Source organism: Condylostylus longicornis, unplaced genomic scaffold (assembly GCF_029603195.1).
Source record: "Condylostylus longicornis isolate FDR11 unplaced genomic scaffold, ASM2960319v2 ptg000020l, whole genome shotgun sequence".
Classification (NCBI taxonomy): Eukaryota; Metazoa; Arthropoda; class Insecta; order Diptera; family Dolichopodidae; genus Condylostylus; species Condylostylus longicornis.
This window is the reverse complement of record NW_026577989.1, coordinates 1383303-1404115: the sequence shown is the minus strand read 5'-3', so window position 1 is coordinate 1404115 and position 20813 is coordinate 1383303. Positions and strand designations below refer to the sequence as shown.

Sequence of the window (20813 nt, the reverse complement as noted above, 5' to 3'; positions counted from 1 at the left end):
TAAGGAGGAAAAAAATATGTGCAAATATGGAAGTTGTATGTGTGTAAAATATTATTTTTGGAAGATTTTATTCTAATGTTATTTAATTTTTAGTTATAATTACCAAAAAAAAAGCAGTAGTTGTTCTATTAGGAAATTTCCGATAAAATTCTAAAATTTACCAAATTTATTATGTCTGTAATATAGATTAATGAGTTTAAAATGAAATCTAATTAATATGAAATTATGAATGTAGCAAAAAATCTATTGTATTGTCAAGTATATTGAATGAAATTTAGTAAACAGTTGTATTGAAATTTTTAAACATTCTTAGGAAAACCTTAAGAAACATTATTTTTTAAAAATCAATAATGAAAAAATTTGAAAAAATGGTCAAGCAACATGAATATAGAACATGGTGCTATAGAAATAAATCGAACTTTTCTTAAAATTTAAGTTGTTAATCATTACAAATTCAAATAATTATACAATATTGTATTTACAAATAAATATAATTTATTTTTTTATTATTAATTTTCTATTATATGAATGGATTTTACTCTTAACATATTTTAGAAATTCTTAGCTACAATACTTTAATTTTCTATACTATGGTATTGAGAGGATATTTGATTATATTTGAACGTATCCTTAAAATTACTACCCTCTAATTTAACTGTAACTCTAAATCTCCTTCTAATCTATATGCAATAAATGCAATAGTACTAACCTATAGTACTTATAAAATTCAAACATTTTCGTATATATACACTTAGATACATAATATATTATATAAAGTAAATTTTCATTTTAATATTCAAACCTTCACTTTTCTTTTTTATAATGCAAAAATAACAAAAGTTAAGACGTGATAAAATTTATAATAATTCAGGTGGATAATTTTTTAACACTTTTATTTTTCATTCTTTTTTAGCACTTTTCCAAAAAGTTTTTGAAAAAAAGTGCTTATTAGTTTCACTCTGTCCGTCCATCCGTCCGTCCGTGGACACTTTTTTGTTTACAAAACTTCTACACCCTTGAAGATAGAAAGCTGAAATTTTATACGTACATAGATCTTTATTAGAAACTTATTTCCTTAGAACAAAATTTTTACCTATCTCCCCTCCTCTAGAAGTTATACCCCCCCAAAACCTTAAAAATAGCCTTTTTCAACTATTCGTTGCAATGAAACCATAAGCATTTTTGAAATTTTGCAGACGCAGAAAGGCAGCGGCTTGCTTCGCCTATCACCTCTTGAAATTCGTAAAATTTGAATTTTTGACACCTTATATTTCCGAAACCGCAAGCTTTTCCAAATTTTTATAAACGCAAAAAGCTAACGGTAAATTCCATGAAATTAAAAAATATAATTATTTTTCTTAACTCACACAATTAACCCTTAAAATCGAGCATTATGTTAACCCCTTAAAGACTGCATGTATGCATCATCCTAAATATAGGCAATCCTAGAAATAGTTTTTATATATGAAAGAAAATAATTTTAATAGTGTGGTAGGCACACATAAACTGTATTTAAAAGCAGAATTTTCACTTGTTGAAGGGAAAAGTGCTACAATACAAACCATTGGTTTGACCCAACTTTATTCTTCTTTGGTTATCGTTGTATGCAAATTCTATGTATATATATTATAATTATATAATTATAAATGTATATTTTTTTTTTACCACAAAATTATAAAAGAGAATTTTTATTATTTCATTATCTAATTTATTCTAAAAGATTTCTTTTTCAACTTTCCTTCATTTATTTCTTAAATTAAAAGAAAAATAAAAAAAAACTTTCAGAAAATTTCTAATTTTTTTTTTAAATTTTTAAATTCTGAGATATTGAGTTCTGTAAAGCTTACAGATTCACTTCACAGAGTGCATGCCGTAAATATTACAAGTATAGAATACGTCGATGTGATGCTATGCAAATTTTCAGCTTTCAGTTTATTGATGCATTTTTCGTTTTAATATGTAAAATTTTTTGTTAGACTTTCAGTGACGTCTCCAGACAAAATTTTATATAAAGGTACTACTTCGAAGGTACTACTTAAATTATAATGCATTGTATGAAGGATGATACATATAGAGGAGATAAAAATATTTTCCTTGAAAAAAAGCACTGAACATATATAAAAACAAAGTGTGTGTGGCAGATGCCCTCAAATTAGCGTGAAATTCAATATAGAATATGAAAATTAGATTATTTAATAGCAGGTTTTCAATTTTTACATCATATTTCAAAGTTTTTATAAGCATTCAAATTTCTTTATATTTCCACTTTTCATTCGGAAATACACTAATTAATGTGAGTTTCATTTGTTTTACATAAACATACAAGACATACTCTTCCATCTATAAGAGGTGAGTGGCAAATACCTGCTATAATATACATATTTAGTATGGCATTATTAATTTATTAAAAAACCTTCAAACATTGTTTAAGTTAAAAACACAGCATAAGACCGATATTTCACGACCGCATGTAAAAATTCATATAGAATACGCATAATATGTAATGGAGACTGCCCAGAATTAAGCGAAATTAAATAATTATTTATTGACATTATCCGTTTTCATGTTGCAGTTGATTTTGATGTTACACACCTGTTCTGGATAAACAACGGAAATCTCCGGCTGTTACTGTTCATCGGTTTGGCTCTGTCCTTAAAATTAATGAGACACTCCATTTCAATATGCGCACATGTGTTCATTCATACATAATGTACTTACATGTGTATATGTATATAATGTTTTTCGATTAATAAAGAAATTTTGCAATTAAATGCAGATTTTCTGTTCACTTTTGGTAACTTTTTTGTTTTATAAAAGAAAAAATTTTTTTTTTTTTTGGTTTTTATTTTCTTTTCGATATTTTTCATCATTTTCTTCACACTTCTTATATCACCATCACCTAACTTACTATATAATAAATTTCCATAATATTTTTTACTGTCATGAATTCCATTTATATACAATTAATTCAATAATAAATTCAAACTAAACTATTTTAATTTAATATTCAAAAGAAATAGAAAATATAAATTAAAAAGTGAAAATGGCAAAAAAAAAAAAAAGAAAATATGAAAAAAAAAATTAAAAATCCGGATAGTAAAATGAAAAAAAGAGATAGAAAAACTTGGAAGAAAAATTTAATTGCATCTTGAAAAAGTTCCTTTTATGAAAAAATTTAATATTTCCCTCTTGAGTCAACAGCTTTTAAAAGGATTCTAAGGTTTCTTTTCATTTTTTTTATTTGTTTTTATTGTAAAAATTTTTTCTTTTTTCGTTTCCACTTAATTTTGTAAGGAGTCAATTTTAATAAGAGAAGCGAAAAAAAAAAAAAATTTATTGGATTCTTTTTGTTATTACAAATTTATGTTTTTTCTTCTCGTTTTTTTTCTCTCAATTTTGAAAGAAAAATTAATTAAAAAATCATTCATGACCTTGGTATACGAATGTAAAAAAAATGTTGGTAAATTTGTATAAAATTTAAGGATTTTTAAAAAGCAATTTTCCTAACCATGGTGAAAGGCAAGAGGACAGTCCAGAAAATATTTTGATTTTATAATGTTCTTAACTTTTTTAAAATCTTCCTTAGACGGTTTTCCCGGCGAAGTTTGTTTTAAATGCAGTAAGAAAATTTGCAGTAGCATATAATAATTTGTCTAACAGGTTTGAATCTAACATGTGGCTTCTTAAATAATGAAGTATTAGTTTGAGTCACTTTTGCAGTCACAAACTCTTATCTTGATCTTAGTTGAATCCTAATTTTTTTTTTTTTGGCAGAAAATAACATACTGGTTTTAGTTTTCAATTTTAACCTTTAACAAGACAGTTAAAAAAAGCATTAACAAAGATATTAAAAATTTTTTTTTTTAAATTGAATTTGAATTCATTAAAAAATAAATCAAAAATGGGCAAACGGAACAAAGAACAAAATCAACAAAAAAAAAAAAAATTTATTAATAAAAAAAAATGAAGAAAATAATCGAAAAATTTTCTTAGAATTCAATTAAAAACGGTTCTAATAAATAACTATACAGATGTATTTGACTAATATTGTACTGGTATAAACTTACTTATTTTTGCGCTATTAAACACGTATATGTACAAATATGAATGGAAATATGAAAATTGAATATTAAAATTGAAAAATAAAAAATAGAAAAAGACTATCAAAACTTCATTTTTGCTTAGTAATATTTCCAGAAATCATTCTGTGTATGATAGAGAAGATGTAAATAGATGTAGGAGACATAGGTTATGGTTTCTTCTTTGAATTATGGTTAAAAAAAATTGTGTAACCAGGTTAATATTTAAATATTTCTAGCAATTTCGTTATAAAGTGTAAAAACATTCCTGGAAATTATGTAATCGCGATTTCAAAAAAGAATTATTAAATTTCTATTAAATATTTCAATTTAAATTACAAAGTTCAGTATAAGATTTCTGGTAACAACCTTGTACGTATTCGTTTCAACTTTTACTTATTGATAAAAATTTAAAATTTAAATGATTTTGGTTAGAAACATTATTTTTTGAGCTACTTTATGAACATAATTGATCGATTGATTCTGTTTCAAAATGATATTAATTTGATAAAGCTAAACATAATACGATCATAAAATAATGGAGGTGAAAATAAAACAAAATATTTCCTATAGATGCCTTTTCGAGACATTTATTTACTTATAAATTTAAATTCTAAGTTGTTATAATTCTAAAATTCTAAAATATACATGTAAAAATGCATTCGTGTAGCATTTCTCACGACATTTTTTAGATTCTTTAATTCACTCATCTGTATTCATCTCAATACAATATTAATATTATTAAATTTTTGTAATAATTATTAATATGAAAAAAAATTTTTTAAAAATTTGTAGTTGGACAAAATCATGACAGCATTTCCATTAGTTGAATTTTTATTCAAAATGCAAATAAAATGAAAAATACGGTAAGGTACGAGTACTATATAAAAAATATTTTTTTTCCCATAGAATTCCATAAATTTAATTTGTAGTATAATTAAATTTATTTTGATAAAATAAGCATAGTATAAAAGTGTTCAACAAATTTACAATATAATAATTATGTATATAAAAAGTATATACCTTGGTATATAAAATGTTTTAAAGTAATTTTGAATATTTGCCATTGTAGAGTTAAAGGAATATTTATGGAGTAAAAGAAAATTTGCATATTTTATGAAAATAGAAATTTTATACTTAAAAATCTAATTTGATTTTATTTTTTTTATACCTGTCCTTATTAGAATAAAGTGCACATAAAAACAATTATTTTTTAATTAGTTTATTGTTATATACATATATTGTAAATTGTAACAATATGTAAGCAGCGTCGGATCAACAACATATTGAAAGTAAACATTTGCAATGAGTGACGAAAAACAGAGACGTCATGGAAAATTTTTGAAAAAAAAAAACTAAATTTTATAAAATAAAAATTTTTTTTCATTTATTTACAGAAAAAATAACACATACAAACATCGTAAAACAAAAAGATGAAATTTTTAATTCTATACTCTCAAATTCTATGACTAATGTTCCATTCAGCATGACACAAGAATGTGATTTATCCACGCCCTCTCATTCACCTAGCTTTCAAAGCAATGAAAAATATAAGCATTGTATATATGCTTTGAAAGCTAGGTGAATGAGAGGGCGTGGGCGTACTTTTTGGAAGCTTGTTTCGATAAGTCAGAACCGTCTCTGTATGTAAGCATATTTTTGGTAGAATCAATAGTGTTGTAAAATAATTAATACCTATGTAGTATGCTTCAACTTATAAATTAACAAAATCAAGTTGCTTTGTTCACCATTTTCTTAAATATAAAATTCAATAATTTAGTTTTAAAGTAAAGTCGTCTTGTGTATGATTTTGTTAATTTGTTATATACTATAAAGCACTAGATCTAAAATTTTCACATCAACTGCATATTTAACAATCATTTCTATCCTGTTATAGAATAGGATTACAAAACTCGTATTATAACAAAATATAAATTTTTTTTTTATTTCAAATATATACATATGTATATATATTCGCAAAAAACATAATTTTAATATAGTACTCGTACGTACACATGCAATAACTACATATATCATGTAAAATAACCATTTTTATATTATATTCTTGAATATTTTTAACCTTGCAGCCACTTCATCAAAGCAAAAATGGAATTTGAGTGAGAATTTAAAATTAATTTTGAATGTTTATTTATTTATGCATATAAATTATATTAAATTTATTTTTATTATATATATACACATATAGGTATGTGTATTTACATATATATTTGAATATTTTTATATTATATACCTATAGTTATTGAGTCTTCTCACAAATACGAGTATGTAAATCTCATATATATTTATAGCATGACGTGTATATTACATAATACATAGCTACATATACGAGTATGTATGTATAGGTATGCAATTATATAACAATGGAAAATTAATTAGAATTGTTATTTGCATATCAATAAATTGATGAATAGCAATTAGTGGAATGTGAATTGAATCGAATTATTACTTTTTACATAGTTTTAGACATGGTTACATTTTCCTATTATATGGGAACTTTTTTATAAGGTTGGTTTTTGATACGCAAAATACAACTTGAAAAAAGAATATATTCACACACATACTTATGCAGATTTATTTTGTTCTACAATTTTTTTTTTTTTGCTTTTTGTTTTGGTAATTATTTTACCCAGGATTATTCGTTAATATTGGTATGTTTAATGATATATTTAGTTGGAGGAAGAGTATAAAAACCAAAAATAAGAAAAATTAAAAAAATAAAAAACCATAAAATTACAGTTGTTTGGTAACTGTTTTGTATTATGAAGAAAAAACTAATTAAAATTCAATTTGAAATTGTTAATTTTCAGTTTAATTTTTTTGGTGTTTTTTGTAATTTGGTCGAATTGAAAAATACGATTTATCAACAGGTGCTTAAAGGTTAACATTTTTATTATTTTTTTATATATTTCATTAAAATTAATTATAAATTTTTGTATTTCTGAAGAATAGGATTAAATGTAATAAAAAACATTATGAATATAAATTTTTTTTAATAAAATTTTTATTTAATAAAGAAAAAAATTGTGTCTGCATTGTATTAATTAAATTAATATTAGTTAATTCAGAAACAAAATTAGTTTTTTTTTTTGGAAAATTTTTTTGGAAATTTATTTTAATTATAACATTGTGTATGTAAATATGTCCATGGACGGACGGCCAGAGTGAAACTAATAAACAGTATTTTTTCAACAGGTTGGAATAGTGTTAAAAAGCAGTGACAGACACAAATACATATTGTATTCAAAGTTTGTTGTTATACGTTTTTACAACATATTGACATGTGTTGATACATTTGTTAGCCAGAGTGCTCTGACGGACAAAACTGCTATTGTGAATTGTAATATTAGGTTATGAAACATAGTATTGGTATTGAATTTATATTACCCTTAATATTATAATATAGCTGACACACATTGAATATTAAGCTAATATAGAGAATATCATAATATCAATATTACACGTCTGTTAATATTATTAAATATCCTGCACAACAATATTGGTATTATAGATGAAAAAATTATTTTTATTTAAAAACAAATATTTTTCAATTTAAATACTTCTGACTTTAAATTTGAACTAATTTTTGTAAATTAAAAGTAAGCCTTAAAAATAATTAATGGCTAAAAGGGAAAATTCATAAAAATTGGCTGACTTTGATTAAATGAAAATTATCTATCAATCATAATTTAAGTTACGGACATACATTAAACAAGAGCATGAGAATTTTTTTAATGAAACGAGACTTTTCAATTTTTGTGATAATAAAAATTTATTCAAAATTCAAGCATATTTTAATTTTTTACAATTTATTGAAGAATATTTCATGTCCTCAATAATAAATTTAATATTTGAAATTTTAAAGGAAGAAATCCTATATATGTAAATGTATATTAAATTTTCAATTCTGTTATCATGAATTTTAAATATGGAAACCAATATCTTGTATGCTTTAAGAAATTTCACTTATTTTGCTAATTACATTTATCATTTTTTAAAATAGAAACGTTTCCTTTCGAGATTTCAAATTATATTTATGATTGAATTCAAAAAACATAATATAAAAGAGAAAAATTTTATGTAATATATACGAAGAAAATTTTATTTTATTATATAAATATAAAATGGAATCAAAAAACGTATATTGTAGAAAAATTTTACAAAAAAGGAAAACTAGAAAAAATTTTTTTTTTTTAAATGCACTTACAATTCTGCACAATAATTTTGATGTACTCATGTATAAGGATTCCATATTTTAAGATATTAATAACTTCTTCGTTATGCAATTTGTTCTTACATGCATATATGAATTTATTTTCTCAACATCTTTACTTAAAAAAAAAACAACAAGAGAAAAAATTTTCGTTCACGGTACATGATGACTGCATCATTTCTAACATTATAAAAATTTTTATATATAGAAGAGGAAAAAAATAAATGTGTTATAATTTCGTGATATTAAAATGCAGTTTTTAACATACATACTTATATGTATGAATATGTGTATATAACACGAAACACAATATAAAGTATAACAATTGTGAGAAAGCGTGCTATGTAATTTTGTATTTTTTTTTTTTTTGCTCGAACAATAAATTTTGAAATTGCCAAGGATAAATTTTCCGCTCAACTTCTTTATTTTAAGCGATGTTATACATCGTCCTCATATGACTCTATACATGTTGTATATATTATGTTATATGATATGTACCATGGCATGTTACGAGTATATATTATTATTATGGTATAATTTTTATTTCAACTCCTACGAGAAAAGTCTTTTAATTTAGAAAATTTAATTTCTTAGGCTCCAAATTGATTAAAATTTTCAAAATTTCAAAGCTATCAAATATGTATATAGAGCGTTTCAGACACAATTTTATATTCATAGATATGCACATTCAATTCTATATTAAACGTGTTAAATTCTTTTCAAATTAAGTTGGAAACAGTTTTTTCTCTCGCTTTTCTCGAAATCAGTTTGTTTTTTTTAGTTAGAACACTTTTGTTATAGAAGTGCAATTGTATAATATAATATATTCAATTATACCTATATATATATACATTCATATTATTTTGTTTACCTGTTAGTTAAATGAATATTTCAAAATTTTTAGAATAAGAAAACACAAAAAAAAAAAATATTTTGGAAGAAAGAAGCAACAAACAGGAAACAAAAAGAAAATATCCTTCTTCCATAATAACTTTAAAATATACCCGTACACATATAATGACATCACTGTCACGTTGATTATGATGATTATCATGATTATTATAGCAATGATAATGTTAGTGATATCCTTGCTATAAGTTTTCTTCAATTATTAAAAAAAAATGTAGAAAAAAAATTAAAGAAAATGCTATACTTATAATACTATGTACAGAGTGAATAATGTTAAGAAATTATTAGTTTCCAATTAAATCAATGTAGTTGGTACTAGTTGATAAGTTAAATTTAAATTGCTATTACTAAAACTCCGAAATTTATTAAAAAATTTTATTTAATTTTTAAATTTAACACAAAATGCAATATTAGTGAATAAGATCAAACTCGATTATTACACGGTTCCACTCAAAATCAAAATGTGTTTTCAATATTAAGAGAAATTAATTTTTTCCTATGTATTATATAGAATGTTCATTCAAATCACTAAAATTTAAATTTTAAAGTACTTATTAAATTTTTCTATAAATTTATTTAAATTTGTAGGCATTAACGCAAATTGTATAAAATATTAAATTTTAATTTTATGAAAAAAAAAAAATTAAAAATGTATTTAATTAAATAAGTGTATACCACCCACAATATAATACACGTTACATATTAATATTATTTACATATACCCATAATATAATACTTATATTGTAATACATATTAATTTGTAATTTTTTAAGTAAAGCACCCAGTTGAGTTCATTATAAATATAAAAATATCTCTTGCACATTTTTAGCTATTATAACAATTTTATTATTTATTTGCATTAAGACTTTAGAATATACGTGCGTATACTTAAAGTTTTATAAGCCGCGAATTCTATGCCACGTTAACTTTTATTGCAATAAAAGTTTATGCATATGTATACAGATGTATTAACGTATGTATATGTATAATAATGTTTATGTTTCATAAGTATATTTATAATATATTATTAGTGAGGCGCAACAACAACTTTTCATAATATATATTATGCAATAATAAAATATTATATTATGTATATTATCAATGTGTATAACAGATTTTTGTGTATATTTATATGTTAAGTATCTTAATATATATTAAGATAAATTTGAATCAAATATATGTCTTATAAAGTAGCACATTTCTCTTGAACAAAAAAAAAACCCTGTGTTTTTCAATAATCTACTTGCTATTTAAAATAATTTCACTAAAATACCAGAATATTTCAAATTATTGCATATATTTCGGCCGAGTAATAAGAGAACTGTCAAAATAACGATCAAATTCAAGGATTAAGTCAGTTAAGATAAATAATGTTATATTTTTTAATGGTAGGAATATATCGTTTACTTTTTGCTTTTATTGAAATTTGAAAAAGTTTGGAAATTCGGAAATATAAGGTTCCGGAAATTAAAATTTTCCGAATATCAAGAAGCAATAATTTTGAAGCGGGTGGAGATGGACAAAAATTTTCGTGTAATGGAAAAATTTTAAATACTACATACCTAAAAAATTATCAAAAATTTCAGATTTATACAACGTATCGCATAAAAGGAAAAAGACATCAAAATTTGAGTATAAGGGATTTTTTGATTTTATTTGAGATATCAGTCAGTTTGTTATTGTAATATTTTCTTATACTGTATTGCAATGCAAGTAATCAGTAGTTATTTCTCTGCGTTTATAGAATTTAAAAAATGTTTGTGATTCCATAATACAATAAGCAATCAATAATGGATTTTGCAGGACTTTCGGGCGCCATATGTGCTAGAATGCGAAGTAGGTTAAAAATTTTGTTCTACAGAAATAAATTCTAAGAATCTAGTTAACGGACAGGCAGAGTGAAACTAATAAGCATTTTATTATTTTTATTTGGAAAACTGCTAAAGAAAAGTGTCTGTTTAAAGAGAAAATGAGTGTAGGTATAGGTATATAATGTTGCAAATTAGCTTTACCATCATCATAAAATCTATAATAATAAATATAATATAAATGAGCGTAATGTACTAATAAATTGTATTTTATGTACATATCATACATTATTGTATTAAGAAAAGTAAAAAAAAAAAATTATTATTATTCTTCATGATATTTGTATAAATAATATGCAATTTTATTCATGGTGCTTTCATTATAAAATTTACTATAGTTTTTTTTTAGTTTTCCCTTTTCTTTTTTTTTTTGCATCTACAGAGTTATACAATTTTCTTATTTGTTTCTTTTTTCAAGGAAGAAAATTTTAATTTTCTTTTCTTTTTTTTTTTTCTTCTTATGACTACAATTTCATTTTTTCTTTTTTGTATACCTTTGATTCTTGTAAAAGAAGAAAAAAAAATTACTTTCGTTTTTTCTTATTCCATAAACGTTGAAAATATTTTGAATGAAAATGATGTACACGTAATAAGGATTCATATTATATATATGTATAATATAAAATTGTAAAATATTATAGAGTATGTGTATATGATCCATATAACGTAGGTACATAACATGCAGTTATTATAAGTAGATTTTATTATAAAATAACCCGCATCACATAAAAATATTATAATTTTTATTTTTCTCTCGTTTTTCTTGAGTTGCCTTTAAATTACATAAAGAAAATATAAAATTATATAGCTATAGTCGTTCATGTTAGTCCTTCATAATGGATACAGGAACGTTTATATTCATACATGTATATAAGGTAAATATTATGTGATATAGATTTAAAGTATTAATATGGAAGCGAGAAGGAGGGGAATGAGTATAAAATCAAAAGAATCGAAAAAAAAAATATAATAATTTTTGTCAAATTTATAGATAGTTTGTGATTTTTAAAATCACATTAAGCATAACAGTCAAGAAGGCTGACATAGTTAAAAAATTTTCATCTATAATATTTTTTTTTTTTTATGTTTTTATCATAACGTATATTTTATTTACGGTATTTTCATAATATCTTTTTTCTTTTTGGGTTTTTCGGGTCTTATTATAATGTAAGTATACTCGTATGTATGTATGCTCGCACCTAGATTCTTTAAAATTTTTATAAGAAAATATTTCGTTTACTCTTTTAGAAAAGAGATTCGCGGAATATTGTTCAAAAAGAAATCTTTTACAATATAGATACTTCATATTTTTTTTCCAAAAGTAAAGTAAAAGAATTATAAAAAATTATAAAAATTAAATTTTGTAGAAAGTTTCTTTTTAAAATTATTGTTAAATTTTTAATTTTTATTGTTATTTTTTTTTAAAAACACTATTTTAAATGGAAAAAATGATTTTATTTAATAAATTAAATAAAAAATAATAAGTTTAAAAATTATGAAGAATGTTAACAAAAAAAAAGTTTCTTAAAAAACATTTCTTTTCCCCCTATATACGGGTAATTTTATATTAAAAGAAACTAAAGCTTAAATCGTGCATTTTATTCTATTTGTTTTAATATAGAATAAAATTCTAGTACTCGTATAAGGTGTATTCAATTTATGAGTATGGAAAAATATTTTTTTAAAAAATTATTGTGAAACCTCATATTCTCTAGTTAATTTTTCTCTAAGGTTGAGGTAAAGTTCTTCGGACAGGAATTTCTGGAAGCAATTATAATGCAAAGTGAAATTAAAAATGCTTATGTTGTCGCTATGCAATTCAAATGTTTTCTTTCCTCAAAATATTTTTCAAATTTTAAGAGTGATTTCTTAATAATAGTTGCAAATTATATTTTTCTAATCATCCAATAATTGCTGTAGTTTAAAAACGAGTATATCGGCCCTCCCACCTTCCTCCCCCCCACACATATTTTTAGTGCAAATTGATTAAATAATCATTTTTAAAAATTATTTTCCACCTTATGTGAAGCACCCTGTATAAAACAACTGATGTGCTTTTATTCAGGTTGGTGATATGCGAAAAAAATCCTCATAACAAATATTTTTATAGTATAATATTGTCATTTTTTTTTCAAAAAAAAAAAAGGCACACCCTATATTTTAACCAGCATAATATTAAATTAAAGAATTTATTCACTCATTTTATTTAAATATTAAAAATATTATTAGCTTTGTTAAAGATATCACATTATTAAATCTCAAAAGAAAAAAATTTTTTTAAAAAATTTTCTTTGATTTTCTTTGAAAATGGAACTCAGAAAAAAAAAATTATATTCAAATTGTAAGAAATTTTTATATAAAACAATGTAATTTTAATTTTACAAAAAATATTATAAAAATTCTATTTAATAATAGAAATTAAAGAAAAAAAAAAGACACTTACATAATATGCTAACGCTATGAGCTTTTCCAACATTTGCTGATACCTGATGATTTTGAGCATGGCAGTGAATCATTAATGTTCTACCATGTGGTTCAACTGTTGTTGTAATATTTGATGTTGTTATCCAACCACCTATATTATAAAATAAAAGTTATATAAATACATATTATAATGTTGCATAAAACGGTTAGTAAATAAATAATTTTCCATATACATGTGATCTTCAAATCACTTACACTCATCTTTTTGGTTTACTTTCAAAAAACAATAGCAATTTTTCAAGAATTAATACATGTTTTCTCGAAACAAAAACTTTCACGTCTTTAAAATGTTTCAACATAATTGAAGACACATTATGTTGAAAAATTTTCATGGGTTTAGATAATTATATCAAAAAATTAAAATAAGTTTTTCCTATCCTATCATTGAATAGACAAGCTTCAAAAGTTTGCTCAAAAAATTCAACCAAATGAACCAATTGTTCACAACCCATATATGAAAAATACTCGTATCAACTAGCTATATTGCAAAAAAACCAACTATTTAATTGTTTGAGGAAATTTTACAAGAAATTCAGTATTTTTACATAATTATGCCCAAAATTCATGTATTAAAATTATTTATTTATTTTATATTGCAAGGAAATTTTTCGCAATTTAATGAACACAGCAGAAATTTTGCAATTATTTAATTATTCTATATTTAAATTTATATAATTATTACTAATATGGCAATAATATTGCTTGTATACCCTACAAATAAAGAAATTACAGTTTATATATAAGTTATTAATTTTTAACCAGTATTATTGTATTTAATCTATTACTTGAGGGAGTTTTCATATTTTTATTATCTAAAAGAATTTTCCTTTTTTTTTTATAATTATCATTCTCGGAAAACCCATTTAATAATTAAATTTTCAATTAAAATCTTTGCAGCAAAATTAAAATATATTATATACATACTTATACATATCTGGGGGTCTAGAATTATAATAGAAAATAATGCGTACACGCAATATTTGCAACAATATTTTTTTGTTATAAAAGAACGCAATAATCATAAATAAAATGTTAAAATCAAGTATTACCTAAAAGCATCCTTGTAGTAATATTTTGATTTTCTTATACCATTAGAATAGAATAAACAGGTTAGATTTTAGATTATTGTGTCAGATTCTTAAAGAATATATAATATAATATACAATAATATGGGGGAGATTATAATTTAAAAAAAAAAGAACGGGGGGTTTTGTACAATAAAATTTTTACTTTAATATCCGTGACGCGTTTAAAATCATGTTATACAATTATATACATTAACCTACTTTTTAATAACCACAGAGGATTTTCTTTTTTTTTTTTCATGATTTACTGTTAATGTTTTACCGTATATATATATAGAATAAGAAAAACGGAGAGCATAAAAAAAAAAAATCATTTTGAGAAATTTCATTTTTATTACAATAAATTTAAATTTTACTTAAAGGAAAAGATCTTAATAACCAGCCTGTATAATTCTACTTTTCTTTGTTAGTTTTTTGCTGTTGTTGTTGTTGTTTTTTTTTCACGTTTTTGTCCTTAGTCTTTTTTGTTTTCTTTTCTTTTCGAGTTTATACTTATAATATCAAAGCCATAATTTTCTTTTTAATTTATTACTGTCTATGATTTCTTTTTGGTTATGTTATTTTCATCCGGTTCATCCGGAACATGGGAGCACATTCAAATAATATAGAAGAATGGAAAAGGACATAATGATTTCTATTCCTGGGTAATAATAATAATCTTTTTAAGTATAATTTCTTGCTATATATTATATATGCGTGTGTTTTTAATAAATTCAATGCTTTTGTGTAATATAACAGAAGCTTATATTATGCATACTGAGTATTTCTTCGGAAAACTCATTTCTTTACTGTATTTTACCTCCTTATTTAATGTCATTGTCATGATTATCTTATCATAAAAAAGCATGATCCTCAGATTTATGTACATATTTTTTCTTTTTTTATTTTTCTCGTACTTTTTTTCTAATTTTTTATTTTTTCCTTTTTCATTTTATCCTTAACTGACTTTAACTACATTATACCTAAGTTATATATATATATATATATATAATATATTTAAGTAATATCTATTTATATATGCATAATACTTTAAAGAAGGGGATTGAATTAAGTTTATATAAATGGAGATCAGTAAAGAAACGAAAAAGATAATAAAAAAAAAAAAATGAGAAGAGAAAAAGAGAAAAATACTTGCATTTAAAATAGTTCAAATTTTTACTTTTTTTTTTATTATTTTTTTTTTTTTTCGTGTCCTTATTTTCCGCTAACATAATCTAAACACATAAATCATACATAAAAAAAAAAGAATGTATATTGGAACTAAGACTCATACAAGAATATATAAAAGTATTTACGTTCATACCACAAATATATTGTACATATATACATACCTTGTGGGCTAACAACTGTTCTTGAAGTAGTATTCCTTAAATTTTTTCCGTTAACCATCCATTTAATTTCCGCTGGTGGATTTGATGGTTCTGTTGTACAAGTTAATGCTACAATATCACCAACTCTAGCTTCAGATGGTCCTGCTATCGTCACATGTTCCGGAGCAACTAAAGATACAAAAACAAAAAATAAGAAATTTTAATAAAAGAACAAAAACGAAACAAAAAAATAAGTAAAAACAAGGACGACAAGTGAGAGAAAAAAAAGTAAATAAGTGATAAATTTTTAATATTTTATAAAAAAAAAAAAGAAAAAGAAAACAAAAACGGAAAACCTTTTAAAGGTATTTTTTTTTTTTTAAAACCTCTTGATAAAATATTGGTAAAAGTTTAATTTTTCATATTTTTCACACTTTTCCCAGTACTTATCCTGTCGTGAAAGGTCGACATGTTCTCTTATTGTTATTGTTTATTTTATGCTTTTAAGGAACAGGAATATGATTATTTTTTTCTTTATTAATTTAAAATTTTGAAATATTAGCTAAACGATATTCAAAATAGTTCAATTTTATATTTTAATTTTATTTATTTTTTTTTTTAAATTTTCTTATATGTTTTCCTTAAAATGCACTGAAAAAGAAGTAAAAGTGATTTAAGAAAATTTATGTGATTTTCATTATTTATTTTTTTTATCCTTATGTTTTCTTAGTATGTTCTTTCAATAAATTAAAAGAAAAGTGGATAATTTGGAAATAAGAGAGTGAAAAGGACGAAGGGGCTCACAATGTAGCCGAGATATTTTAAGGAATTTTTTTCATATATAAATGTTTTTATAATTCAATAAGTTCTTATAATCTTAACACTACTTCGTTTTACAAATCCTTAGTTTATATAAAATGTATATTGCATTTAACGAGGTATATTAGAATATTTTTATTAAGAGCATTTTCTTTAATTTTTATTGCAAAATATTCACTTCTAAAAATTTTATTATACTAATAAAATTTTATTACTTCTAATTACAGTATTGGTTAAGTTAGATTATAAGTAATCAAGGAAACTAGTTGTCCATTATGACAAGCTTGTTCAGTTATCTATTTAGGGTTTGTTATTATATATGAACATAATTCGTATTCAAATAACTTTATTGGAAAACTTTTAAAAGCATTATGAAAGGAATAAGAAAATTTCGTATCTTTAATCTACAGTAAAGTCAAATTCTTGTACCTTTACGAAAATATGTTCTCAGACGCTAGAAAAAATGGTCTATATTATAGACATAAGTGTATGTTTTTGATCAGTTTCGAATTCTAAGTCGATTTAACCTTGTCGGTTTACCTGGCCGGCTGTCCGTGCGTTCCAGTGATATTTCAAAAATTAATTAAGCTTAGCTCACTAAATTTTCACAAATGATTTATAATATCAGGTTCAAAAACTCTATGTAAATTGGATGTTACCCAGACAGTGATTCGGATAGCTGTTCTACTGCTTTAACAGCTATTTAAATATCTCAGGAATAATTGAAGCTACAATATCAAAATTTCGCACAAGCAAATACATTATTGAGATTGTTTTGTGTAACAAAAATCGTGTTGTTTGGTAACAAAAAATTTCTTGACTTCTTGTGGTAACTGCCATACAACTTTAAAATTTATTTGACTGGATTTCAAAAATTATGAAACCTATACAGTATTTAAATTTTTCCTAAGCAAATATTTTATTAGGGCTCCAATATTTTTGATAAAACTAGTTGAAATTTCTTGATTTGCAGGGGTAACTGCCACTCAACTTTGAAAGTCATATATTATAAAATCTATTGAAATCACTATACTGAAATTTTGCATAAATGAATAAGAAACCAGGAGTATATATGGAAGAGTGTTGCAATTAATACACAGCACTTAAAATCATTCATTCGTACGAGTATCACAGGATTGACACGGTCAATTCTATCTCAATTCTCATTTCTTATTATTTCTAAAATAATTAAAATAATTTTAATTTAAAATTTTTATAAAATTTTGTTTATTATATAAATATTTTTAGCAAATTAATAATTTAAAAATGTCATAGCAATCAAAGAATAAAAATTTCAAATCAAATAATTTTAAAGAACTTTGTTAAATAAGTTTCACTCATGTGTCACATATGAAATACAAACAAAAAAAAAAAAAAAATTTTTTTTTTTGGTAAATTATAATTTTCATTTTTTCTTTTTTTTTTTTTGGAAAACTTTTTTGAATTTTAAGTATATATGTATGTACATATGTAAAATATATGAATCATCATTCGAAACCAAAAAAAAATTAAATAAACATTTAAGAGGAAATTTTTTTTTTTTATTAACAAGTACTAGAAAAAAAAAGAAAGGAAATCTCATATAACAAAATGTCCTTTTAAGCAAAGTTGAAAAGAAAAGAATAAATCAAAGAAAACAAGAAAAAGAAACTTTTCAAGTTACAAAATTAAAATGACTTTCTGTACTCGGATGTACGTATGTATGTATGCATGTATTATGAAAAACGTGTTTACATAAAATAGAAGTATGTGTGAGTAGGAAGAGTAAAAATAATTCCAATGGGAGGTGAAGTAAATTTTTCGTTATTAAGAAAAAATCGTTATAATTTTTTATATATATAGTTTTTCCATTTTCCATTTTCCATTTTCAATTTTCAATAAAAATAATATTTCAATGTTTTTATCACTTTTTCATACATAAGAAAAATATTTATTTATTGGTATTTTTCTAAAGTTGTTTTCCTTTATTTTTCTACTTTTCCTTTATATTGTTTTCAATTTTTGTTATTTGTTTTTTTTTTTTTTTGGAATCTATCAACATATTGAACAGGAAACAGGTTATTTCTATATTTTCGCTTGGGTTGACAGAGAATTTTTTTTTTTCAAAATGTTGTGGTCAGGACGTACTCTAAACATTGCCAATATACTTTTTAAGATTTGTTTTCAATTTGAATTTTATTCTTTTTTTTTTGTCCTTCCTTTTCTCTTATGGCATAATCTCAAGGATAAAAATGTTTCTTTTTAGAGTATAGTGTTATGTTTTTTTTTTTTTTTATTATTCTTAAATCTTTTTTTTTTTTGTTTTTGAAAATTTAAACTGAAAAATATTTTATTGATCTTTTATACATATGTATAATATTATAATAATATATTTTTTCATATATACATGCCAAAGATATAAAATGTATGTCCTTGTTTTCATATCCGAAGAAAAATTTAAAAAGGAAACTTTAAATGGACTGTCTACATTTATAAGTATGTAAGTAAATGCGTATCTATGTGTATATGCAATGACATTCCGTTATGATAAAGAATTTTGGGTCCAGTACAGGAAGTATATATACATATAGATAAAGAGATTATAATAATATATAACGACACTTAATATTATACAATATCAAACTTTATGAAGTAAATTGATATGTACATATATTAATATATGTATACAATATGTTAATATATGGTATGTACTTATCCTTATTTTATAAAAAAAAAAAAATCAGTATTTCAAAGAGCATTTCAAAGAAAACCACTGCAAATGGGTTTGAATTCAAAAATTTATGTATGTATATGACATTTCTCCGATTCCATAAAAAAGAAAACTGAAAACCTCATATTTTTGGTTTTAATATTAATAATTTATAGCACATACATATATATTTAAATATTATATATATCGTAATATATAGAAAATATTATTAGGATATTATTATACTGTTCGATATTAGTGTTATTAAAAATTAATTGATTTTGTCACCGTAAAAAAGCCTAAATTTTTAGGTATATTTAGTATATTGAAATTATGTCAATGTTTTTCCGAGGAAAAATTCCAATGTAAAATTATTTGAGGTATAGCTACTTTGAGTTCTTTCAGTATTTCATTTAATATATTCCAAAACTTTTTTTCTAAATTTTAAACTCAATATAATATGAGTATGATTTGAAAAAAGAAATTTTAAATTCACATTAAATATTGCATTTTGTGACTATCAATTGAAAATAATATCCGTATTTTTTCAAAAGTTATATAGAATTCATTCAGAACAATTATTCAAAATGAAACTCGAAACAAAAGTCTTCTTCATTTAATCTCTTTCTTTCATTTTTTGCTCTAACTTTATCCAAAATCTACAGTTTATCGAAATATTATAAAATTGTAATCATACTTATTATATTTTACCTTAACTAAATTTTACTTCTTGCTAAAATTTTACTTCTTCTTAAAGAGTTTTATTTTTAAATTGTAGTGCAATATTTTTTTTGTAAAATATTCGACATTCTTTATTATAAAATATAATGATACTCGTATGCTTTTTATAACCGTACGAACGTATGTTCGAAAGGTATAATAAACTTGCCCTACAGTTTGTAACGCTAAGAAATAATGTTATGTGTCTATCTAAAGTCGTGTGTCTATCCATCCGTTCGTTGTTCCTCTGCCCGTCCGTTCGTTCGTTCCTCTGTCCGTCCGTCTGTCCATTCTTTCGTTCTAGCGATATCTCAAAAAGAAATTGTAAACAGTAAATGCCGGAACCCTATTTAAATTGGGTTTAATCGAGAAAGTGATTCGGGTAGCTGTTCTACAACTTCAAAAGCAATTTGACCACATCTCAAAAGAAGCTAGAATATCAAAATTTTGCACAAGCAAATATAATATTGAGACTGTGAAATTTAATAAAAATCATTGAAAGTTCTTGGGTTCTCGATTTTTTGATCACATCTTAGAAACTATTAAAATAACACGACTGAAATTTTGCATAAATTAATATTGTAATACGGTAACTTAAAGTTGTAGACTGTCCCATAAT

The 20813-nt window shown here is 23.2% G+C and overlaps 1 protein-coding gene across 1 annotated transcript in view; it reads right to left on the bottom strand.

Moving 5' to 3' along the window:
- Positions 1-20813, bottom strand: part of LOC129606636 (nephrin) — a 504217-nt gene that overhangs the window by 150610 nt on the left and 332794 nt on the right. The window contains exons 7-8 of the mRNA XM_055517050.1: positions 15988-16155; positions 13531-13662 (exon numbers count right to left, since the gene is read on the bottom strand). Coding sequence (XP_055373025.1) covers positions 13531-13662; positions 15988-16155 — 300 coding nt within the window. The remainder of the gene's footprint in view (positions 1-13530; positions 13663-15987; positions 16156-20813) is intronic.